Consider the following 26821-nt stretch of genomic DNA (forward strand, 5'->3'; position numbering starts at 1 on the left):
TAAGATGTTAACAGCTTTTATTTCACTGGTGCAAGGCCCATGTGTCATCCACCACTCACCAACATCAAAACAAAACATCATCTTCTATAAAACAGTTTCAGAAAATTCAAAACAAAGTAACAGTGGCTATAATAAACTTCATACAATACTGTAAATCACTTAGTTTGTGTCATCCAAACAAGAACAAATCAGTTTCTAGCATACACGGCTTCCCCACCCCCCCCAGAAATACCAGCACAACTCCAATACATGCCTCACACCTGGAAATGCGCAACATCACTCCATGACATTGATAGCTGTTCGTGCTTAGAACTAGTCATCAATTCACCCTACCAATATCATAAAATACAAAATGATATGAAAAACCTACATTTACAAAGTACAGTCCCAATCCTGCAATCTAATCCTTTTGGGCAGGTACCTGCATCCATTCCAACTCCCCTGAAGGCAATGTGGTATTTAGTGCTCCATTGCTAAAGATTTGATTGCAGAATCAGGGCACAAGTGGGAAAGGTTTAAACCTTTCCACAAGCAGTAAAACACTGCCTTATTCTTCTAGATTCAGTTTCAGTAGTATTTGCACAACCTCCTAAACCGAGACTTACCTATTTTCAATTACCTCACATTTAGGAAGAAAGAAGGATAGGCTTTAAAGTAGTCAGCAGAGAAATGGCTTTTACTGAAATGACTTGGGGCTGTAAGTTGTGCTTTAGTGCACAGTGGTGATCCGAATGCTTCCAAGAGATAACCACATCTTTCTTCAGTATTTACAGTATCTGCTGCCTTCCTCTGCTTTACATGAACTTCTTCACCAGCAAGATATCAGAGATCTTGTTTCCATTAGACGAGCATTATGACATGACTCCAAAAACAGGATTATGACGACAAATACTAGGGCCATACTCTTCATAGTCTTTCTTGGTGTGACATACTTGGAAAAACTCTGGCTATGAAAATATAAAACAAATTCCCTCAAAAGCATAAGAATGTATCAAGTAGAAAAAACAACAAATAAACTAATGACTTAACATTCTTGTAGACTGCACTTTATGATGTGGCATTACATTTTTGAAATAGAATAAAACTAGAAATATTAGGATATGAATATAATTAATCGAGAAAAGTTTTTCTGGACAGAAGACTGCTTTTAAACACAGCAATAAGAAATCCCACTTCGGAGACAGGAATTGCTCCCATTTTCCCGTATTTGCTTCTCTCTCAGGTTTAAGACCATTGATTTGGATCCTATATCCCTGAAGTCCTAACTAACCTCTAGTGCTGACTTTATTCTTGAAGGCACTATATTGCAACTATCATATAAGAACTACTTCAGAATTATGTCAAATCACGATATCCCTACTCAAGTAAAGCTCCCACTTGCCCTGTACAAATTCTACTGAGATAAAAGTTGGGTAAGGATTCCAGAATGTGACACAGTTTAGGCTGTCACAATGAAAAGGTTTAAAACTTAGTACTCAGGTCAAATATAGCCAGAAGACAATATGCAATAAAAAAAAATTCAGAACAATTTTGATAAAGACTTACTGTTGAAGCCAGCATGGAACCGCCAAACCAAACTGCGTAACGCTGCATGTGATGTGTTATCACTTGAACTTCAACTGGTTTGGGCTACGAAAAACAGTCTGTATTTAGTTGGTTTACATTTTCTGGCAAGATCCTTACAAACTGAAAATGCTCAGACCCAGACATCTTCACCCCTTCATTCACATCACTATCTCAGACTTATTACTCAGTCTGTCATGCTCCCTAGGAGACCAAGTCATAAAACTCTTCATGATTAGTATGCTGAAGGACACAACCATTAAATCCCTCTTGCCTCCTGCTAAGATCACATGTCTCCTAGAAGGGAAACCAGAAATGCCCTTAGAGGCTGCTCACAGTAACTTTAAGATTCATGTAAAGACATGTCATACATTACAAGGCTACCAACATGTTTAACAACACGTTACTACTAAAATACTACTCATTTTACAACACTGCATTTTCAATAGTAAGGTGAAAATTCTGAACTTTATTTCTATCACTAGTCATGTAATTAATGCACTTGAAATTCTTACTTACTTTTATCCGACCACCACTGAGCTCCTCACTAAGTCGCAATCTCGCATCCACTACTCTTTTCAAATCCCTTTGCAGTCGCCGTCCAAAGTCCCTGAACATCGTGGATCCTCCCGAAAGGACCACATTCTGTGCAGAAAATAAAAAGACACGTTCTTTAAATCCATCTTCAAGCGAGTTTCCCAAAAGCCAACACTGCAGAGGTGACTATTTGGATCCTAACATCATTAGGAAGCTGACAAGCTACGCAGAACACCTTAAGCATTGCTCAATTTCCATAGGAGGTCCATGGTCCCCTACTTTCTTTTTTCCCCTTTGAAGAAGAATTTTACATAGAATATGTTATTACAAAAGAGAAGGATTCCATTAAAACGCTGACCTAGTACCCTACATGTGCAGAGCAGCAGAAATAAGACACTACAACAAAAAGTTTCCCAGGGATGCTCATAGTAAGCAGATTTAGCCCCAATGCCAAATAAGGCTCTAGCTTTGTTACATTACTGTTAGTGTCTTTCCAGAAGCTGTAAAGTTATCTGGAACTCAATTTTTTTATTTTAGAGAGTTAGACTCCTAAACATAGCAACAAGCAAGTCCAATAATTCTTCAAAAAGGTACGATACCTCCAAAGAGGACTGCAGTACAGGGAAAGGTATAATGCCTTTCACTTTTCTTGTCTACATCTGCTTGCCTGGTATTACTTAGTTTTCAGAGCAGAACCAAAAGCCTCTGAGCCTGGACTTGTACTTGGACTTTGAACAGGGGTTTCAAAATGTCACAGCCTTAATTCTGATAATGTTGCAGGGTCATAGACTAACACAGAAGTCATTTTAAAGGTGGGGGGATTCAAAACAGGAACCCTGGAACACAACATTGGTGGCAACAAAAGTGCATTTCATAATCAGAAAAATTAACTCTAGGTGACAAAACTGCATGCATGCCCCTGCATACTGCTGCAACTGCAAACCAAAGTGGCAGTTAGTGCTTACTAAAACCACTTACATGCCTTAGACACATGCCCACAAGGAACTCAACTGAGATCACGAGTTCAGTATACACAGGTCAAAGTATTGTATCTCAGTAATAGTTTTTGACACTGCAGACCAAGACTGTGCATGCAATGAAAGAATCCCTGAACCACTGTTTTCAGCCAGGAAGCCTGCACACAGACCTGAAGAGTCAAAGACAGGCATAATAAGCATTCACACTTGCAGGGTGCAGAAGTAACTGCTTATATTTTAAGCAACAGATAACAAGGAAAACCTTGTTTGTAACTTGTAAAGTGAGAAGAAAGCTGTTTGTTTATTCATGAAAAAAAAAATCTCTGCACATCATAAAAACCATTACAGTATGAAAAACTCATTTCTTCACAGCTTCAGATTACCTACAGTATAAAAGAGTGCATAACAAGGCAGGTGTACTTAAAAGAAAAGCACACATCCCCACAACATTACTGAAACATTTCCCAAAAGATAGAGGATGACAGAGAAAAGGAAAAGAGCCATATGCATAAGCAGGAGCCAGAAACCACAGTTAGTCCTAAAATTAAAGCTGGAGGGAGATTCCCCCTGCTCCCCCCATCTCTTCCCCTGCCTCAAAGTAGTCACGCACTCCACATGGGAAAACAAAATTGCTAATGAGGAAAAAAAAAAAAGGCAACCACCAACCTGAGTGATGAAATAGCAATTAAAAAGATGCCATCAGAAAATATTACCTGGAGATAATGAAGTTGGAGAAGACTGTGAAAGCAATAATTCTATTCAAAGCAAATTAAACTTCAAGTATACTCCATAAAGTGGACAATGCTACCACTAAAAAATAGATTTCATAATACACCCGAGAATAATTGTTTGAATACATCTGAGACCAACTCATCCAACTACAGAGTTAGCAGTAACATTGGGAGGATCTCTTATCATTCCAGGGTTAGAAGCTAAGAGGTTACACCTTGCTCACATTATGATTATTCAAGTACTTCTACACACTGAAAGAAGTTCAACAATAATACTGGTCAAGGAGAACAGAAGCACTAGGGTATACTTGTTGAAAAGGCGAGTCATCTCATTACCATGTATCTGGACAAGCCAGGCCAAGCAGAATTTTGGATATAACTAACTAGGTGACACCAACTGCCATTATAAGATGGTTTATTATACAGTTAGAGTTCCCCTGCTCCCTGCACTTCTTGACAGCACTGGGCCAAATCTGTGCTAACTCTTTAGCAGAAGACTGCTCATGTATGGGCTTCAGTAAGTTATCACAACTCAGCAGGTGAGTCTTCTGCAAAGAGGTGAGAAGCCAGGTAGTCCTCACTCACAATGAAAGCAGAATCCATACACATTCCCCACCCCTCAAACAACATACCCACCACTTACAAAGGACCCAGTGAAGGTGGGAAAAGACTGTCAGACTGGGGGGCAGCAGGGGGGGAACTAAACCACCCACACACAAAACCAAAAAAGAACCAAGAAACCACCCCCCACAGCAAATACCTTCTCCAGGGTAACTGAGCATAACAACACAGTAATTCCAGTAACTACTTAACAAAAAACATAACAATGAAGCATGCTAAATACATCTGTGGAGAAAGCTTACTAGTGATATTTAGGTTTTCAGCCCACCTGGGAATTCTCTGGCCTCCCAGAAAAAGACATCAAGGAAGTTAGGATTTAAGTATCTGTTTCCAGCTGATGCCTTTAAACAAGACTTCTTCTGATGTTACTCTGCTCAAACACACTTCAGCTGGTTTAGCAGCTCTAAGTAGACCACAGGTTTCACAGCTAACACCGATTATCATACCATCTCACAGAAAGAAGCTCCAGCTGATTTTTACTTTTACAGCTAAATGGTTGAAAGTTGTTTCAAAAGAATGTATTCCCTTAGAAGAGAGGGATGAAGGCCTTCCACACACCTGAAAAAGCTAAGCACAAGTAAATAATGAAAGTAGGCCATTTCTGGGAGGAAAGCAGAGTGTGAAGACCAATCATCTCAGAGGGCTGGCAAGAAATTGCTCACTTCTCATCCATACCCTTTGCTTCTCTTATGAGGTCTAGGATATTGAGTTTCTCTCCATACCCTTTCTGATATTATGCCTGTACAGTGTAATGCTGCAGAGGTATGAAGCTACCTAACAAAACAACTCAGTTACTGTAACAGAAATCTCTATCTAAATAAAACTTTACATAAAAAAAATCAAAAAAGTTAAATTAGCTTCTGGAGAACTCAGTGCTACCCTACACAAGGTGCTGAACTGGTTCATGCATCTTTACACTGCACCTTGTAACATGGTATAAGCGCACTCTCAGCTGGACACTTCAGACTTTGCAGCACCAAACTGAGAAGTATCCACTGCTTTTCTGGTAAACACGAACTTCAACAACACATCCCAGTTTCTCTTCTTTCCAAATGATAATTAATTCCAAATTAAAGTTGTTCAATGTGACACAACCACGTCAGAGACATGTAATGAAAGCAATATATGACTGTTAATAAGAATTATTATAGGTAAAAACTGGAACGTTCACAAGCTGAAGCCAAGCACTTCGTGAGCAAGTAAATCAATTAAGCTACATGCCTCTTAATTTAGTTATAACAGGGCAATATTTGCCAATATTGCATGGAAAGTATAAGGAGAAATATTATACATATCAAACAACAAATTACAAAGAAGTAAATGTATTGCGAGAAACACTATTTTTTAAAATAAGTTTGACTTTTAATGATGAAGAAACAATTTCTGTTTCTTTAAAATCATGATTTTCAATGTTCATTTAACAGTTTGAGTAATAGCAAAAGATTTCGGCGTGATTTATGGTCGTGCTATTCCGCAGAAATATGCCTGCACTCAGACACAAAAGTAACCACAAAATACTGCAGATGTACTGAGCTACTGTTAAACCAGCTAGCATGGGTAATGTTCTAAATTTAATTACAGCTGCGATAGGAATAAACAGGGCTTCTACTCAGTACTCCTCTGCTACACTAACAGCATTAATCACTCGGGGCTTCCACTTGAGGTAGCAGGAATACCCTTCCTTTCCCATGTCTCATCATCGGTGCCAATATAATGCAGATCTAACAGCCCGGCAGTCTCTCCAGCCATACCTCACCCACAGAGCCTCCCCACTCTCCACTTAGTAATTAGTAGCAAACGCTGTCATTTTGCCGAAGCACAGATAAGCAAAAGTCAGTTGACCCCTATCCGGCCTCCTGCTTGAGGATACCTACAATTTTGGAGAGAAAAGGCAAGAACAGGGCTGATAGAGCAAACAAGCTGGGCACCATCACAGCCTGTCTTCCTTCCCGCAGCTGGCGGAGGTCCAGCCGGAGGCCGCACAGCAGTCTGACAGCGCCATCTACACCCCACGCAGCGCCTGTGAAGCTGTTTTCACCCAACGCGTTTACCAGCGATTCAAGGTAGAAGCGATGTTAGGGGGATTTTTACCACCCTTTTTAGCCTCCCGCACTCCACATCTCTCCAGGCTTTGAGGATGGTTCGTTATGAGCTGGGCAGTCAACAGCTTAACCTTCCGAGAGAATGCCGATACAAGTGTAGTCCAAATCTTAATTGTATCAGCAAGCTCAAGTTCACTATTGTCCACAATAGCTGCACACCCAGCCAAAAAGTCACCTGCTCTAAGGAAAAAAGCCAATATTGTTAAAATCCTGTCGCCATGCACCTGCATTTCCAGTGAAAACCTGGATGATTCATCTACAATAGACCACCACACTTGCCAATACACTACAGTCCCTACCTCATGCAATGTTTTCAGCTTGAGAAGCTAGCTTAAAAGGTTAAGGTCACAGATGTTACCGCTTGATCCATCATGACTCGAATCATGAATATTTAAACATGCTTGGCTAGGATCTTTCAGAGATATTTCTGACAGAATTTACCTAGTTTCAGATGTCACATCTCAAATTCTTTCATCCGTGTATTTGTGCCAAAACCACAGCAAAGTTAGAAGAAATCAATTGTTGGGACAGCCAATGACCCTACACTTACATCCTTTCTACTGGAGAAGGCACAGCCCTCAGAACTGTCAATACTGTTCTTATCTCCTATTACCATCTAAACTCTGGAAGTATCTGCAGAGAAACTCTGGATGGGGAAAAAAGAAAATGAAGTAGAGTGTGGAGTAACAGTGACAGTTTCTGAACCTGTTACCAACAAAAAATATCATTTATTAGAATATTAAGCAGTTTTTAGAACTTCTGAAAGCCCTTTGTACACCTTTAAAGTTATTATAACTATATTCACTAGGCAACAGTTAAATTCAGCTGTTCTTTTTTGACACTAAGTGCCAAAACTCATGCCTTAACTGACAAGTGTTAGGACAAATTTCAGAGCATTTCCAGGTTGAAAAGAGATTTTTAAATAGCAACTAGTATTGAAAACAACCAACACTAGCATCTGTTGTGGCTATACCACAGAGCAGATGTTTCCCACTGATGCAAGCTGGGTGTGCATGTTACACTGTGTTTAGTAGTATGCTCATAGTAACCTGAAAGCTGGGGGAAGGACCTCATTTTTATGCGGACCACAATCCCCATCATGATACTGCTCTCTCCCTCTAATTTCTCTGCATTTCTGTGATACCAGTTATACTATATATTTATGTAAATATGAGTTAAGTGTAAGGAAAGGCTGTGGAACAATATTTTAAGAAAAAAGGAAGCTAAAGAATTCTCAAATAAATAGAACTAGAGAAACTATACGTCTTTCCTCCCAAAGAATGCCAAGGGTGATGCAATGCCTCACCGAGTCCCACAAAAGCACAATCGCATTTCTAGCTGCATGCAGAATGGGTCATTTTTCAGTGGAATTCAACACACAGGAATAATCAACACAGCAAGGATGCCAGATTATTTCAGCCATAAGGTAAGATCCAAAATTACTCCTCTATCATTTCACCTGAGCACTCACTTATATTTCATTCTGCTTTCTGAAGATTTGCGTTTGTTTTAAAAAAAAAAAAATCCACCTTGTCTTCAAATTTTGATGCAAATCCCCTGGTTCCAAACCCAGCAGCCTACCCATCTTCTTCCATTTTAGCAGAGAGCAGCTCATCCCAAGCAATCCAGAACTCTGAACTCTGTGTTAGAGACACAGAATAAGAATATAAATCAATTCTTCCAAGCAATCACATTAAGATGGCGTAATCACGGGAATTAAAAGAGTGCATTGCTGGCAACCATTATACAATTAAAAAGGTTTCATCATGTGTGAAAGAATGTTTGTGCTTGGTATTGAACAGCTACAGGCTATGGGATCTGGCTGAAGAAGTCAGTCTTATGAAGGTCCTGCTAGTCCAAACATCAACATAAGGTAAAATAACTGACCTCATAAGAGATATGTTGATGAGATTGGGAAACAGGGATACTGGCAATGAAACTGAAAAAAAAAAAAAAAAAATACCATAGGACATCAAAAGATGGGTTGCAAAACAATGCTTCAAAGGCTACATACCACATATAAACTGCAGGAAGGGTACTTGCAGGTATTTTCTGCATAAACACTGAGGAAGAATCCAAATACATTTGATGGAAACCCAGCTCCAAAGCACAGGGCCCTGGCTGGCCACCACGCAGCACTGTGGGCAAGTGAAATTGATAAACTACAGAAACTAAGAGAAAGTATGAGTGGATTTCTCCACCCATACACTGTTTTAAACAGCAAGAACAGAGATGCTTGTCCCTTTGCAGTGACATTGCTTAAAGAAGATAACAAGCATTAGCATTAATAACTACTGACATCTATCATTACATTCAACAGGTAATTGTGTAACATTGCTTTAATTAAGCAAGTATAATGAAAAACAGAAAATGGAAAAACAAAGTCTCCACCAGTGGCAAGCCAAGGGAAAGTTATTTGCCTGCTGATTATGGTGAGGAAAGAGTAACTTAACCTCAATTTTTAAATACTTCTTTCCAGAAGTCAGTACTAATCCCTACCCTACCAAGCAATGAAGTTATTGCTCTATGGCAGCTTTGGTCTTTCAGGAAAAAAGCACAGACCCTAAGCACAACCAGACACTAAGAGTTTCCTAAAACCTTCTGCAACATATCTAAGCTTGAAGCCATTGAAGACATCTACTGCAAAATTCACTCCACATATGAGCTTAAGTAGTTTAACTTCCCGTTTTAACCTACTCCACAGATTTGCTCTGAAGCACTATGTCTCGTTCTAGATTACAGAGTATGTTTACTAGACAAGTAAAACAGACTGCAAAATTGTAATAGTTATGAATTACCCTGAGATACTACTTAGTTGGAACTTAATGCTCATTCTAATAGGTGAGGAAAACTACCACCTTTTACATGAGCAAGCAAACCTCTCCACGCTATTACTTTATGCTGTTATTTCCAAAAGGGCACTGCTGCTGCACAAGCAGAAAACAACGAGGAAGCGTAGGATGTGCTGTCAATACAGAGAGAGATTGCCATAGGCTATGCCTGTCAGTACCTTCCTTTTCATTTCTTAAAGAATCAGTGACTGAAAATACTCTCTGGACTACACCCTGGGCAATTTTAAAAAGGCCTAATTATTGTCTCCTAAAAGATTTTAAGTCTTCATGTACTTTAATACTGGGTTCAATACATGGCTAAAACTACAGACAGTGGGCAGATACAAGTCAAGACTATGAAAAAAATACACGTATTTGAAACCACTGCTTAATAAAGCAGTGGGCGGGAGTGAGAGGCGCAAGACCGTGACGTAACCCTTAAAATGAGCAAAAGCCAAAGACCTTCATGCACAAGAATTCACATTACAAATGTCAGATACAAATAACATCCCTCTGCCTCAGCTCTTCAGGGACAATACTTACCTCTGTATCAAGCCACTGTTACAGATAACCCTTCTTTCAAAAAGAAAAAGCAGCAAACATCAAGTACTCTTCATTCAGAAGTAGAACTTTGTTTAACTTGAACTTTATTACAGTTCTCATAGTGGGGGAAGTGGTAGCTATGTATATGCTTCGTGGTGATGATGTTGATATTTAGTCTTCAAATAAATTAAGTTAATCTTAAAACAGAAAGACCATACCTTATATAATGGACGCCGGACATCAATGGGACAGTTCTGTATAACTTCATCAACTACATCCGAAATGGATTCCATAAAATCAGGATTAGCAAACTAAAATGAAATAAAATAGGCATTAGATTTTTCATCCCAAAAATGGAAAAACAAAAAGGCAGAAGTGACACTGTAGACAGATTTTGCAATAGCACTTTTTGAAGGGGGCAGGTGGGAATCAAAGTCAGTATTACTCCTGCTCACCACTTCTTCTACATTGTAACAAACCCATTTCTGTACAAGGGAAATGAGAATTCCTTTTTCTGCTGAGAAATTCAGATTCTCTTCCTTGGTCATAAATTCACTGTTTACAGTTTATGCACCATGGACCTACTATTGCAGGTGAGAAAAGTTTGAGTTCTCCTGCAATATTAAACATACTGTTACTGTGCAACGTAGTCCTGTCTTTCCTTTTAAGTGAAATCGAAAACATCACTGTGCAAATCAGAATGTTCCCCCATAAAAATTTTCAACACTACTAAAATACTTATGTTAAATTCCCACCCAAAAGTCAGAATTTTTCCAAGCACACAAAATCTCTAATATTCAAAAAAGGTATAAATACTCTAAGGCCTTGAGTGGAAGTCTCCATCAATGCAAACATCAATACAGTGCTAATGTATATTTCTGCATTTATAAATACTCCAGTCAGAGATGCTAATGCTAGAAAACATTCTTGGACTAGTGGCAATTTTCCACTTTATTTTAAAGCTCATGTTAAATTTTAAGAAAGAGTTCATAGCCTAGGTTTTGCCCTTTCAGAGATTAAACTTTGAGAAATTAAATGAATTATCAATACATAATAATATATTATTACAGATATATTATTATATAAAACTTTCCCAAAGTTGTAAAAACTATTTGGGATTTACATCCTAAACAAGATGAAGTATCTAACTGGATGAATAACAAAAGCCAAAACACAGCAAGTATATGTTGAACTGAAAGAGAAATTAGCAAAGGAAGTTGGCTTGGAGATGAGGAGCCAGAAGAATGATGTGAAAAATCCCCAAGAATTCAAGCTAATTTCTATAGTAAGAATTAATCATGCAAGAAGCTGAAACATAAAGCCACATAAATTAAAAGAGAAGAAAGAAGCGGTGTTGCTTCACACGGAGAGTTCTCATCTGAATGAACTACAGCCTGAAAACTTCTCCCAAGCTCTCCATAAAGACATTGATAAAACAGCAGGGCAAAAGGAATAAGTAGAAATGAGGATTATGGCATCCAAAGCAGAGTATAACATGCTCCCAGAACGGGGACAAGAGAACTGACATGTGAAATTGCAGTCTGCTAGCAAACACCATATGGTTGGAGAATAGCAAGTAAAATACCTAATTTAAAAAGTGGAGAAATAATCTGGATAACTACAAACGCCAAAGCCTAACTTCAAGAGTATTAAAGACTTCAGAACAAATTTTGTGAACTGAAAATAGGAAAAGATTACAAGACAGCTTTACCAAAGGCAGCTTTTACCTAGCTAACTTGATACCCTTTGAAGTGAGGAGTTAATGAAGTCCAGCGAGAAATTCTCTTTGGATGCAGTACGTATCATCTAGTGTGTTTTTCTTGTCTAGAAAGTCAGTTCAGTTTTTTTTTCAATACAGAGCCAAGAAACTATCAAGAAATGAAGAAAATGGAAATTAGTCCTTTATATCCTGTTCCTAACAGTCTTTGAAGGGACTATGGAAAGAGGAGCTATTAAAATGACATCTGACACGGAATTCAATGCCTCTCTGTAAGATCACATGGGTAAACAGCAGGGAGGACAAACTATTTAGCCCAGAGGTTTAATGTTGGCACAAGATCAGATGGCTACAAACCTACCACAAAGAGATTAAGGCTGGAATTTAGACAAAAGGTGAGAGAATGAGGTTTTTCAATATTCTTCTGATAGGAGGAGGGTAGACAAAGGGAAACTTCACCAGCATTAATGTGGATCTCGATAAATTTTTTAATAGTATTGCAGATTATGGGTGCCTGCAATAAACTCAGTGGAGTGCACAGGAACGGAGAGAACCTTCTCTGCTATGCTGTAACATACTAAAACTTGACTCCTTCCTCTCCCGCGATATCACAATATCCTGAAGCTCACTCAAACTGGACTACCAAAAACCAGACAGACTAAGTATTGTAACGTTTCCCAGAATTATACATGTTACTTATGACCACACCAACAGAGATTTCAATGGACTTCCCTCAAGGACCAGCTTAGCATCCATGCTTTATAAACTGACTCAGTATCAAAAGCCAGTGTCCAAGACTTAGAATATTATCAATGCAATGCTACCATGCAGAGTAGTGCCCAAAGGGATTGGCAACATAACCAAATACACAGTATATAGACATACTGGTTTAAACCAATGCTGAAACAAAAAAGGAAAATACTATATAAAATCCGTAAGTTCAAACAATTTCTTCTCAATTTTAGATTGCCTTTAAAGAAACAAAATAAGATGTTTTAAATGTTACATAGGACATTAGAAAAATAATTAACTTAAGCACGGAAAAACGAGAGCACAGGAGATATCTCAGACTGTACATTGCTTGCAGTCAGGAGACTTACTGATATCTTACTTCCACGTGATGGCGCACTGGCACCAAAAATGATAGTACTTCCCTCCCCCCCTCCTCCCCTTCACTCACACAGTAAAGTTTTTATAACTTAATATTGCTAGTCCCTATTCTTACCTCAGGATGAAAGAAAATTTCAGGTCCGAGGAACCTTTCATAACCAACATCTATAACAAACTTGGTTTTGTTGATTGCATTGATGCCAGTATACTGTTTGATCCATTTTCGAGGATCGCAATCGTACTTGGCAAATTCTTTCACTATGTCAGGGCAAATGTAACAGTATTTCTCCTGTTAAAAAACACCATGCATTAAAAATCGCCAGAATAATTATTCCATCATTGAATTAAAGTACGACACAATCAGAAAACAAAAAATTGTGAGCATTCTTACAGATGGGGCTGTTCAACAGATGTTCTCACCCAAATGACTACTGAAGACTCAACCCTACAAGACAATGCACACGGCCTATTTGTTTCAAAAAGATTGCACACTGACTTATCTAGGTTAGTCTCTCTCAAAATGAAAACATCACACCCATTAGGTCTGTGATGATAAAGGAGTTCAATAGCAAGCTAACATTGCAAGATCAGACCCACACAATCACCATACTGACATTACATACATTTATTTTTTATTAAATTAAAAAGCAAATTTTAAACAAATCTAAAGCTTAAAATGCTGATTTAATCTGCAGAACATATTCAGTCCAAACAGTCTAGCATGAAGATTTTCTTCCTCTTTCTCCTTCCCCCGCACTTGATTGGATAAACCACCAGAAGCTTGCATAATTACAATACACTGCCTACATTTGCATTTTTAAGAGAGCCACTGGCAACTTGTTAAAGCCAAAAAAACTAGCTCAAAGAGGTTTATTTATGTATTTGTTAAGAGATAAAGAAGCGTGTACCTTTATGGCTTTTGCTGTCTCCAGAGATTGTTCAGGAGGAATTCCCACCTCTCTTTCCCTTAGGAGCTGTTGAATAAAGTAAGTAATATCTCTACCTGCAATAGGAATATGTTTGATGCAACTTCCAATTACATAGCCTTCTGCCTATGTAGGAGGAGAGGAGAAAAAATATTTAGGGAAAAAACTACTGTGTAGCAATAATTAACAGCAAAACTAACATTAATTTTTATAATACTTTGTTTTTATTTTTAAGTAATAGTAAAATCTTGAAACTGTAAAATTACTATAAAAATGTGCAACCCACTGCAAAGTGGGTATTATTTTTAAAGGCCTTGATTACCACATATAAACAGATATTGATTATCTAATAGTGATAGACAAAAAAATCTTGCACACATTAGAAGACAAGTCTGATCAGGTGGTTCCTTTTACGCATGATGTGAAAAGCAAATGTAATATAAATAGGCCACTCATGTCCTGTTTGAGAGTGAAAAATTAATAGGAAAAAGTATAAAATTTATTACAATTCTCAGACAAGAAAAATCAAATGAAGTATTATCTAATGATAAGCACAATAAAAACAAGAAATCTATTTGCTGAAACTTTTCAGGATGCATTTACTGAAAACACTGGTATTGCTGAGCCAACATTATTTCTGCCCTTGCTTTTTTTGCACTTTTCAGAGTTTCATATGGTAAACACTGGTTTTTCCCAGTATTTCCCATATGAACAAAATACTGAGAAGATCAGGTTAATTCCAAAATGCAAGATAAAGGGAATCAAATTTTCACTTCTAAAATAAGTGATCACTCAAGCATAGTATATGCTTCAGAAATACACAAAATGACATCAACAGATGTCAGTATCCACAGATAATTATATATTTTTAACATCCTAACATAATTAAGCTGTATGAGATCAACCATGTATATGAACATGCATTTACACAAGCTTGTTAGTTGTTTCCACAAAAGCAGAGTTCACTAACTTCTAAAATACAATAAATCATATAAAAAAAGCACATGTTATCAGCTATATTAAAAAAATCAAAATGCAGGACAACAAAGAAGTTCGGACGCTTCTTGTCAGACATCGGTGGCACACAGGAGATCCAAAACCATGATCAGCATTAAACAGAACTGAGGCATAACACTAACAGAACACAAGGTTTTACACAGAAATAGCCTTTAAGAGATGGCCTGACAATTCCTTACTGTGACCTTCCTATAGTCTGCAAGCTAAATTAACTGCATAAGTAAGTTCACATAATAAAATACTTACTTTTCAAAACAATCATAACAGAGGAAAAAAATCTCAAACAACCAAGCAACACTAAAAATTTTAAAATGAAGTTGCATTTGACACTTCCTATTTACATCTATAGTAAACAAACCCCGTACTTGTCCAAACCACTGATAATTTCAAATTGCATACTGCTACATACCACAGGAATTACGTGGGTCACTCCATCACCACTATCGATGACAATCCCAGTCAAAGTACGTTCTCCAACCTGCCGTGATGTCCAAGAGGCAGCTAAGGCCAACACTGCCTACATGAGAAAGAGTTTGTATTTAGAAGCAAGCAGAGTGTGCTAATTTACAGTCTCAGAAAACACTGTTTCAAACATTTTAGACACGTGCGTACAAAAGACTATACATACTGCAGCTATACTGTACTTTAGAAGTATATATTCACTTTGTTCACCTGAACAGCAATGTAAAGTCCTGGTATGTTAAATGATTCAAACATGATTTCTGCAAGATACTCTCTGTTTTCTGGTGTGTTCAGTGGAGGCTCTGTCTGGGGGGCAAAAAAAAAAATTTTGAAGAAGCACCTCAATAGAGTCCTAATGGTTCATGCATTGATTAGCTTGGTATGGTAATCAAACATTTAGAATTCTCAGTGCACTCAAAAAATTTCAAACAGAATTTACTTTAAACAAAGTGATTGAAGCTTTTCAAAAACAAAATCCAACCTGCAGTAACCTGCATTGCAAAATGAACAGACTTTAGTTATAATGCAGCTTTACAGACTACTTTCCTCCTCCTTCTCCCTCCCCCCCATCTCCCCCAGTTGCTGAAGAAATAAGACATATACAGAGAAAAATCCTCCAACAGAGCTACTTGTGCTTGGAACATTATTTAGTTTTCCTCTTACAAAAACATTTTCTTACCCAGTCTCATTAACTCACCATTAAAAAATAGTGATCCTCAGGTTCAGCTCGTAGGTATTTAAAAATGACCTGCTCCATGAATCTCTCCATGAGGTCCCAGTCTTCAACAATACCATGTCGTATAGGCCACTGAAGCAAGAAAACTAGTCAACACTCTAGACCATACAAGGATAATCAAACCCAGAAATACAAACAGCCTAAGTCCCCAAACTCTCACATCTTCTGCAAGAATGAAAACACCTCATCTCATGTTTACCTTATGAAATCCTCCATTCTAATTTTAATTTAGAAGCACTATTTGAAGTTATCTCCTGCTCCCAGGTACTTCAAATTGCGATTCCATCTTGCAGGACTACAAGTCAGAATCCAGACTCTATTCCTAATACTGCTATTGCTGTATTGCAGCACTGTGTTTTAATCTCTTTTTGTACAAATTTTATCATTTATAAAGTTGAGAATCATACTTGGCTTCAATATGCCTTCCAATCTATAAACAGAAATAAAGACCACATAGGCTATATATTTTTTAACGAAAATTCTTGCAGGGATGATGTTTACATTTTGTTCAATGTTAAGAACACAGCTGACATTTAAGTAATACAGTAGGATGTATAAAATATGATTTTTTCCACATAATTCATAAGCCAGTAACATTTTGTAAGTAAAAGAAGTCCTTTACTATGGTATGGAAAATATGATTCACAGAAAAGCTGCACTGAAGACAGCCCTCCACAAAACAATTGTGACATTCCCTGAAGCAAAAGTATCCAACACATTACCCAGTTCATATGCCATGTTAAGAGAATACACTTTTAGCAAGGATTTAAATATTCATATTAAAATAGTCATATTTTAATAGCTAATAATTTTGAAAACTGAACAGCTGCACTGTATCAATGGATATTTACACAAGGGTTCAAGCACCAAAACCACACAGGACAACACTAGTAAACCAGACGTTTAAAAAAAGGTAAAGCCATGAACCAAATCATGCAGTTTTTAAAAAGCAACAAAAATACTTTAGAAAAGAAGCAAATGCATGTTTTAAATGGCTATCAAAAAGTCCTAGAACATTATATAATAAAAATGTGAAACTTTGGAAAGACTTCTTAAAAATACTCAATGATTACCTTTGTAGCATAGGTAGGTTTATCTATGGCTTCATCTCCTATGAAAAAGTCCAGATCATCAACACCTTTCATTACCCTCCTTTGAGCCTGGTCACCTACTTTGGCTGATTCTCGGATTGCAATACCTTAGAATAAAATCCAAACAAACCAAAACAAAATTAAAACAGCTAAATACCAAGTAATGAATATTTCTTTACTTAAGGATTTTTTTCCAGAAATGAAAATTAGCATATAGAAAGCATAGTTTCCAGAAAGTAGAAATTATGTAAGTATCTATTGACAAGCCAATATAGCAGAGTTCATTCTCACTGCATCACGCAGGATTCTGGTCACCCATCCCTCATTAACGTAAATAGTAACTCAGAGGAAATCTTAAAAATGTATTCTGTTACAGACTACAGCAGTCACTAAACCTGCGCAAGTGCAGCACTGCACTGGAGATATTCCTTAAGCCAGTAAGCAACATGATTTTCTGAGTTTCAAGTCTAGAATTAAGAGCACAGGAGGAGAAGAAAATAAACTATGTACTTCAGAAATAAGTATTGGAGTCATTATCCCAGTTGGTGAGAAGGAGGAAGGGGGGAGGGGAGAAATCAATTTGCAGTGCTACAGAGAAATCTTCAGAGACACTTATGCTTCCCATTAGCAGGCTGCAACTATCACTAGAATTATTAGGTGATGGCTGCTATAGGCAAGAAGATGAGACAGCAAAAAAAAAAAATCTGGGGCAAGCCATAAATAAAAATGGAATAAAGTACTCTAAAATATAATCTTATTTATATACAGTTTTCTTTTAATAGGTCATAATCAGGATCTAAATAACATGTAGTAGAAAATGCAGAGTAGACAGGCATCATCCACAAACACGCCAAATACTATCAGCAGCAAAAATTACTGACAGGCAAACAATTCTTTTGGAAACACATCCAAGCCCCAACAAGTTTACAGTTTTATAAAACAGGATTTATAACAAATTCACAGGAAACTCCTGCTATCCCACTTCTTTAACATAAGACATTTAAATCTTTACCAATGGTTTAGGTTTGAATTTTGTACAATACTTAAACTAGTAAGACTATAACCAGTACTGCAGCCATGTCTAAGAACATGTCCCCCCCCACCTCTTCGGCCTCTGATTACCTTTATTATTTCCTTATCTTTATACCTTCTACTGTGAGTAGCTACAAGGCAGTCTACATGCATTAATAAGTAGTTAATTGACGAAGTTCACAAAAAGTGAAAGGCAGTGTTTAACGTAAATGGAGATAATCATGAGAAAATATATATGCCATTATAGATGTAAATACATAGTCAGTGCTAATATTTATAAATACATATAGCATTTGAGAGAAACTATTAAGATCACAATTAAAATCAAGAACACCAGAAAGGTATAACATTTTAAACAAGTTTAATATACAAAAAATGAAGAGTAAATCTGCTCAACAAAAGCACATTAAATGGGCACAAACATTTTAATTGGTAAACACACACCCAAAAAACATTTTCTAGCAGGAACAACTTTTTTGAATATTAAACTGTCTACAGTCCCAGACAATGTAAATAAGGCAGACACCACCTGCACTTTAGTATTTAATTTGATTGGAAGCCTTCCCCAGATTATCCGGGCAGTAACCATGGTGTCAGGTAGACAGGAGGTAAATTGCCTTCTGCCTACTCAAGAGTCCTGGCAGAAAAATAATGGAGATAAAAAGGAAATTGGACTGGAGTTCTCTTCATCTTTGTCATAGCAACCAAGAGCTGATTTAATGAGCAACAGTCCTAGCTAATTGCAAACAAGGAGTTCTGTTTAGCTACACTCCAGCCAAAGATGCTAACGCAACGAGTATCACTTCCCAGATGGACAAGAGACTACGAAGGCTGAGCTGGGAGTTGGAAAGCACGTCATTTACTCATGAAAATGCTCAGTGATAGCAGTGTATATTAGAATTTGGAGGGACAAAAAAATTACTCACATGATGGGATAATGAACTGAGGTTCTGTATTTCCTGCATAGCCAAGTTTCGTATACCTAGAAAAAGAATGGTCACGAGGTCATTAGATAGACTTAGATGTAAAAAAAAAAAAAAAAAAAAAAACCACACCACCACAAAAAACCCCCAAACTTTCAATTAACTACATTTCTTAAAGCAAAGGCCAAACAATCGCATACCACATCTATATTTTCTGGGTTATGCTTTCAAGTGTCATCCTGCTGAGAAGAAAACTCAGAAGTGGTAAATATTTTAGGTGTTATTTATTTTTCAGACACCTTCAACTTACAAGTTTTGGTAGTGTTTTTTCTGAACTATGAAATCTGAAAACTCAGCTCTTGCTTCTCCATCTCGTTGACCAGCTATGACAAAAGATGGGCAGGCAACATTACACCCTTTGGTAAAAAAAGGGCTGTGCAGATCTTACCTTTCAGAAAGCTACCATGACCCAAAGATGTCATTAGACTTTGCATATTTGTTTAATATTGTCAAACACAGGAAAAAAAAAATAGCGTGTCTTAAGAACAAACCACAGTTCAGAACTCTAGTTGCAATCCTGACAATTCCCTTTCATGCCTTGCACAAACCACTCACTTTGTCACAGGTATAGTATCTGTGTGTGGTAATCTATACATACTACACCAAGGTAAGCATGCATTGATGAAATGCTTTAGAAATGGGCAGCAGATGGTACGAAACATTGTCAGTCTCTTTCAATATACATATAATATCTATTTGAACAAGTAAAGGATCAAGGGAAAAAAGAAATTGATAACTTGGAGATGAAAAAAAAAGTAATTTTCACACAAAACCTAAAATCTCTGCATGGTGTTACTGGCTGCAAGCTAGGTCAGGTCTTGAGCAACTAGAAATAATTAACATCCCAGACTATGAAAAACAGCTTTAATTCCTAGGAGAAAAAGAAATTCAGAAGCAATTTCAAAAAAAAAAAAAAAAAAAAAAGGAAAAAACCCAACAAAATGAATTGAATGGTTGCAGAGACCGAAGTCTCTCTAATATTGTCATTAGATTGGAACAGAAGTACAATGATAGCATGATTAGAGGGAAATCAGCATTATTCACATCCATTTTTACCATGAAAACCTAAAGCCATGATATTTTTAAATGAGACCAGTCACATTCTAGGTCCTAAAGTGAATTTAGGGTCTTTGTCTACAGCCTGCTCTCAATATTTGCAAACAATATTACGCCATCACTAAAGCAGAGGGTTGCTTCTTCATTAACAGCTTAAATAGTAAGTTCCCCTTTATGGAGCATTTGGCATAAGAACACTCATTAAAAGTCAGTTTGCTTAGATAAAGGAATTAAATCAGAACAGAATTAGCAATGACCTTGGAATTTAAATACTATATTTTCAACATCTCTTCAAAGCTTATAGCTTCGATAGACTTCAAATAATAGTTAAAAAAAACATCTTCCCCAAGGCAAAAAGACAAGGACTGTGTTTTGGGGGCAAGGGTTTGTTGTATTTTTAATCATTATATAGGCATATGCTTTCAGTCTAATCCAAAATATTTATGCATACTTTCTGTGGCTCTCAAAAAATATAATCAGGACATTAAATTAGACTTATTTGTAAAGAAGGCCATTACTAGTAAGAATTGTTTTTATGATTATTATTGCATAGTTTCCTCACATTTTTAGGATGTGGCCTACCTAGGGAATATTGTTAAAACATAACATGCAACAACAGGAGTTATACTGGCATTTAAGATGCATTACATGATACTTCCTCTTCATGTCTCTCTGAAAAGGGTTTTGCTCAAATGCACAGTGAGGACCAAGAAAACCATTTTTGGATTCAAGAGACCTAGTTCTAAGACTTAGAAATGGCAATCAGGCAGAAACCTCATGAAAACAGCCCTTCAAGTCCCAGTGACAAAAAACAAAGTCAATATATACGTATCTACACATATACCTAAGCATGTAAAAATGCATATATACTTTTTATACCATTTTTTAATGTGTGTGCATATATATATATATATATCTGTAAAATTAAAGGTTCCTGCAATATAACCAGAACTCATTTCTTACATTAAACTATGGCTGAGAGGCGAGCTCGGTCTGCCATCTTTTCCCCCATCTACACACATGCTAAACTCACACCCAGTCACAGTATTAAAAGAAAACACGCTCTAAAAGTCAACTTGGGCTATCAGTCTGCAAACCTTCCCTCTCAAGTAGGTATCAGATCCCCCTACTAGAATAACTTAAAGTTACCAAAAGCCTATAGTTCAATATTTTACCAATTTATTTTTTCACTCGCTGAATTAACTCCTGTTAAAACTATGGGATAAGTTTATTTCTCAGTATCAGTGAAAAATATTTCCCTTCAAAGAACACATCTCACAGAAGATAACACGTGGAAAGATTTCTTTTGCATGCCATTAATCCATGAAGGATTAATACTAGAACTATGAGAATAACTAAATTCTCAGTGCAATGTTGAAGCAAGGAAATGAAAAAAAGCTGTTCAAAAAAAAAATCTATTTAGGATCAAACAAGAGACAGACTTGAACAAGCAGCCATATTTCAGTTGTTTTGACAAAACCAGATGGGAGGGAAACTCAAACTACTTTCAAAACCACTGAGGAAGAGAAGAAAAAGAGACAATGCAATTGTGCTGCCCTTTCTTACCAAGTAGCCTGTTCACTCAGGACATGGCAGACTTGGTCCCAGATTTTTCTTTCTTCCGCCCAGCAGGACCCAAACACATTCCACCTTCCAGCACCATACCCAAGAGCACATTAAAGTGTTTGGGTGACCCACTTCCAGGATCTCCTACAGAGACCGTTCCCTTTTATACAAGATATTTAAATATTCATTGACCTGAAAGGCTCTGGACTTAAACAGTTAGAGAGGTTACCTGGTCTCCAGTCCCTTCTCCAATGAATATTTAAGCATCTAAAACATGGTTTTGTTTCTCCTGGGTTACAGCCTAGCAGACTAATGGTAATGCAACATCTTGTGATCTGTAAATTACAGAGACAGCTGCAGGGAATGTGTAGATAATCAGTATTGCAACTTAATTTCATTAGAAGTAACAGATTTATTGCCAGTGAGATAGGAACCTACTGGAAACTCTCCAAAATATAGGATACTGGAGACTGCATTAAAGATTAGTAGAAAACTGATCTAATAGACTAAAGCTATTTTATGCAAGGGGATTTGAAGGGACTACTCATTTAAAAAAAATCATCTGAAAATTATATATTGTTGAAACAAGCAGTTTCTAAACATAAAGATCATTCTCTAGTACATCCTGTTTTTCCCAGGTGATGAGTTAATACACAAATCAGTTTCACTAGCTTTTTCTGAGGAATGGTATGTCCTAACCACCTTCTTTTCTGAGGTCCTACCATGAAAAAAATGAAAAAACTTAACATAGAAAAATGACTGCAAAATGTAGACATAGACCAAACCTGGAAGCAGATACTGCACCCTCAACCATTTTAAAGAGCAGGGATGTATTTTGGAAAATTCTTACTAAGGCATGAGAACATAATTTAGGCATATAAAAATCACAAACTCAGGCAGTTGCTTTATCTATCTCAAAATACAAGACATCAATTTTTTCTCTGGACAAGCATGCAAAAGACCAAAGCCCAGCTGTGAACATTTTAGCATTTCCTCAATTTCTATTGCTTTTTGGTCCAGATCTTTAAAACAATGTGTTACATCCACAAAAAAGCTCTGAAGAGATAGAAATGAAGTGACTGAAAACAGCAAAATGCATTAATAAAGTCCTGTAAACAAACAAAAAATACCCTCTGTAAAGAGAACACTGTCTCTGACAGCTAAGATGCTAAATAACTAAGTTATTACTGCCAGAACACCTGTGATGCCGTGCTGCCATAAACAGACTGTATTATCATTATTACAAATATGCCTGAGAAACTTGCAACACAAGGTTCTTCATAAAGATGTGGAAAGCCACTTCTGAAATGAAGGAGGATGTGATGAAGGAATGGGAATGAAGAAAGAACGGATGAAGGAGGAAATATCAAACAGAAGAAATCTACTATGTCTCCACAATTTACCCAAGAGCACCAGCAGGCACTATAGGAATAAAGCATACATTAGAGCCATTGCTTTTTTTGAGAGACTCTAGGACTTTACAGGACTGAAGCCTGTGATTATAAACACCAGTTAACTAACCCAGGCTCCTTAGACCTAGAACAGCAATTACAATAATTACCTGTTCACAAGTTTCACATGTGAAGAGCAGAGGTAATACTTGGCTAAAGCAACTCATTTAGCATCAGAAATATAATAAGAGGGGAAAAATGTAACATGTTCTGAGGTTCCAGCTATCTCAATAGCCCAGCAACAAAAACAACGAACACCCTAAGCTTCACGTTTTAAGACAAGTCCAGCTCACTTCTCCCAGAAATCAAGCATTTAACTATAAGCTCATCAGTAAAACTTTGTCAAAGTTATTTTTCTTTACTAAAAGAAAAATGGAGTGACTTCAATAAAATACACCCAAAATAGAAGTATTCCTCAGTGTCTGCAAATACACGCACAGAAGAGGAGAGAGGTATTTTAAGACATCTTTGTTTCGCACACCCACCTACTAGCATTCTGATGTCCCACAGCTAAATGCCAGTTAATAAAACTAGTTATAAAGTTTAAAGCTACTTAAAACAGCAACACCAAAAATGCCTGGTAGTCCTAACAAACTAAAAATAGCATGCCCTTCTCCACAAAAAGACAGATAGCAATGTGTAAACTGATCACGAGGAAAACCTCATGCAAAGAAAATGAAGATGTCCTACTTCAATTTTGATGCACTACAAGTCATTTGCAAGTCCTAATGGAAAAGATGAGAGCAAATTATTACCGCTTTCTGCAAAATTTATTAATAAAGAGTGAACAGTTATGACAAAGAAAGTTCAAGTCATCTATCCAATAGAGAAAAGGAATGTTATCCTGTCCTGCTATGACACTATGTTTCTCACTACCTATTTTCTATACACTTGCTGTTGCTTTTTTTTTGTTTTCCTGAGAAATTCCAGCGTTTTATAGGACTGAGGCCTATGGCTGCAAACAACAGTAAATTAAACCAGGCTCCTTACACACAAAACAACAACAACAAAAAGAGTCTTTTCCAAGACTTCTTCAATCCCCTTACAAAAAAAGGAGAGAGATTAGTGCCTGGACAAAGCACCTCATTCACTATCAGAGATGTAAGTAGAAAAGTGGATTTTATATACGTAATGCCCCACAGTGCATGTCTGCATATACCTTTTCCTTTCTGCTATACTCTTCCAAGTTTTTCATCCCTTTCATGAATAATTTGAATGAATTGTTTGAAGCTTGTATCCCAAAGTAGATTCATTCTAACAATAAGAAGGTTTTCAGCCCACACAGAGGAAAATTCCAGAGATTGTGTACCAATGAGTCAAGCTACTTCTTCTGGCTGCTTTGGTTCAGACTCTTATTTCTTCTTGAATTCTGCAAAATAACTTATTTCAAATTCAATAACCTCATTGCTGAAAAGTCTTCCACATTTCAGTGCCCTGCAGCAAAGCCAAGCAGAAGTCCCATCAGCAGAGACACCATGTTGTCTCATATGAATTAAGATCATTTGGAGGCATGGAAATACGAAGTCACATCATTTGGGGACTATCTGAACCCTTCCTGAAACAAACCGATATACACACACCCCCCCCCCAAACTCCACCAGTTTTTCCATGCAAGCACTAAATAGATTTTAGAAATTCTACTTAAATTATTATGTCTCTGAAAGGACACAATAAACCATTTTCTATCCTCATTTATTTTGTACAACTGTTCATCAGCAGCATCTACCTGCTATAATCACTCCACAAACTGAGAGCAAAGATGATCTCCCGCAAAAGACAGACATTGCATTTAATGCATTTTCTGGATTTTGTAGTTTATACTGTAGCCTTTTTAAAGGATCCACCTAGAGCTCCCATTTCTCTCCCTGAAAAACGCTTCAAAACTGTCAAGTAACATTCCTGTAACACCAACAGTTCTGTGGAGAACAGATATTTAAAGTATCTTCAGCAAGTAAATAGAAGGAACACGGGAAACTACCAAGGAATATCTAATGCACAGGCAGAATTACATGCAGATGGAACCCAGTCTCTATTCTACTCCCAAAGCTTCCAGCTGTGGACTCCAGTATTCCCCACTGAGGGGACAAAGCTGCTTTCTAGTACAATAAGGTATAAACAGAAATATGACAAGAGACTTCTAAAAGTTGTATGACAGTTTAATAGAGACTTATTTCAAAATATGAAACACTTTTTCAGGAGAAGGCAGTGTGACACCACATCACTGGAAAGTACTTTCTCTGGTTATCTAGGAGGTTGGGGTTTTTGTTTGGTTGATTTGGTTTTGGGTTTGTTTTTTTTAAGAGGGCTCAGTTTTAGAAATTTTAAAGGTAACTTTCCAAGCATTAAAGAAATGAAAATAGTGCTGCAAATTCCCTGCAGAGGAAAGGTCTATTATTGCAAAAAATTAACACAGTGACACCAACACAGAGCCTGACAAGTAAAGTTACTGGCTGAATAGTTACTCATGGACTGGTGTCTCCACTCCTCCTCAGAGGTGTCCGTAACTGTTGGGCCAAAGGAAAGATATTAGCAAAAGCACACCACATATTCAGTATCACCTTCATTACAGCTCCCTCTGACACCTCCCACTCCTGAGGCACAGCAGAACTGGTCTACTGGATGATGAATGGGTCTTCTCTAGTCACAGACAGATAGGAGAGACCTGTTCCTGAAATGCCTCCCGAGCATAGCCTCTGCAATTCAGATTCATTTTAGTCCTCAGAGACTAGAGTTACAAAACTTGTGGTTCGGCTAAACATAGAATAAACCTCACACTGATCTGGCAAAGGTGAAGAAGGGATGACCTAATGACAAAGAAATACCACCAGTGTAAGACAGCCAGCTCCCATCTCATTGCTGGCCGGAGGCAATACCTGGAAAGGTTCAAGAAGATGTACGTGCTGTCTAGAGGCACAGCCACATGCAATCTGGCAAGGCCACTGTGGTCCAGGTACTGTGCATAAAGGAGAGGCCACAGCCCAGCAAGCACACCTCACCTGCCTCTGGACCACAGTCAGTGCTGGCTCGTAGCTCCCAGGCAAAGCAAACACGTGTCCCCTTTCTCCAGGCAGTCATTTGAAATAAGCCATCCCCAGTTTTAACATTTTAACCATGCAATAGTTTACAAAGTCAGAGAACGTGAACAAAAACCGGACCCAAGAGCAGAAAAGGGCACACAGAAACACACCGTCCCCGGAGGCACAGGGCCTGCCCGGGCCACACAGTTGGGCTACGGCAGGACTGCCCTGCTCCAAACACCCGACGGGGAGGAAGGGCAGGAGGAGGAGGAGGAGGAGGAGGAGGGTACTCAGTGGAGGGCAGTGGGCAGCGGCAGCAGCCGCCCCAGCGGCGGAGAGGCCCGCAGGGGAGGGAGACCCTCCGCCACAGGGGGGACAGGCCGAGAGGAGACCGGGACATGTGAGAGGAGAAGGGACTCTCCGCCGAGGGCCCTCGCCGGCAGCGGGAGGCGGCTGAGGGGCGCCGGCACGGCGGAGACAGCCCCCCCCCACACACACACACTCCCCAGAAAGGGGACTGGCAGCGCCGGTCCCCCCCCGCCCCGTCTCCGCACTCACCCGGTGCCTCCGTCTATCACGCAGGGGGGCAGGTAGCTCGCCATGCTGGGGAGCCGGCACTGCGGGCCCTACGCCACCATCCAGGCCGCCGCCGGCTCCCCCGGCCCGGCCCGGCGCGGCCTCACTGCATCGGCGGCGGAGGGGCGGCGGGCACCATGCAGCCGCCTGTCAGCGCCGCCCTCAGAGCGCATGCG

General features: G+C 38.2%; 1 protein-coding gene across 1 annotated transcript; it reads right to left on the reverse strand.

Moving 5' to 3' along the window:
• On the reverse strand, window positions 1-26821 carry ACTR3B (actin related protein 3B). Its single transcript, XM_052806967.1, has 12 exons — window positions 26628-26821; window positions 18923-18978; window positions 16947-17071; window positions 15835-15945; window positions 15348-15443; window positions 15085-15192; window positions 13641-13784; window positions 12848-13021; window positions 10124-10216; window positions 2083-2208; window positions 1546-1629; window positions 1-947 (listed from the first exon to the last, which is right to left on the reverse strand). Exons 1-12 carry the CDS (start codon window positions 26669-26671, stop codon window positions 852-854), a joined length of 1257 nt encoding a protein of 418 aa, XP_052662927.1. The 5' UTR covers window positions 26672-26821; the 3' UTR covers window positions 1-851.

The sequence above is a fragment of the Harpia harpyja genome, chromosome 1 (genome assembly GCF_026419915.1).
Source record: "Harpia harpyja isolate bHarHar1 chromosome 1, bHarHar1 primary haplotype, whole genome shotgun sequence".
NCBI lineage: Eukaryota > Metazoa > Chordata > Aves > Accipitriformes > Accipitridae > Harpia > Harpia harpyja.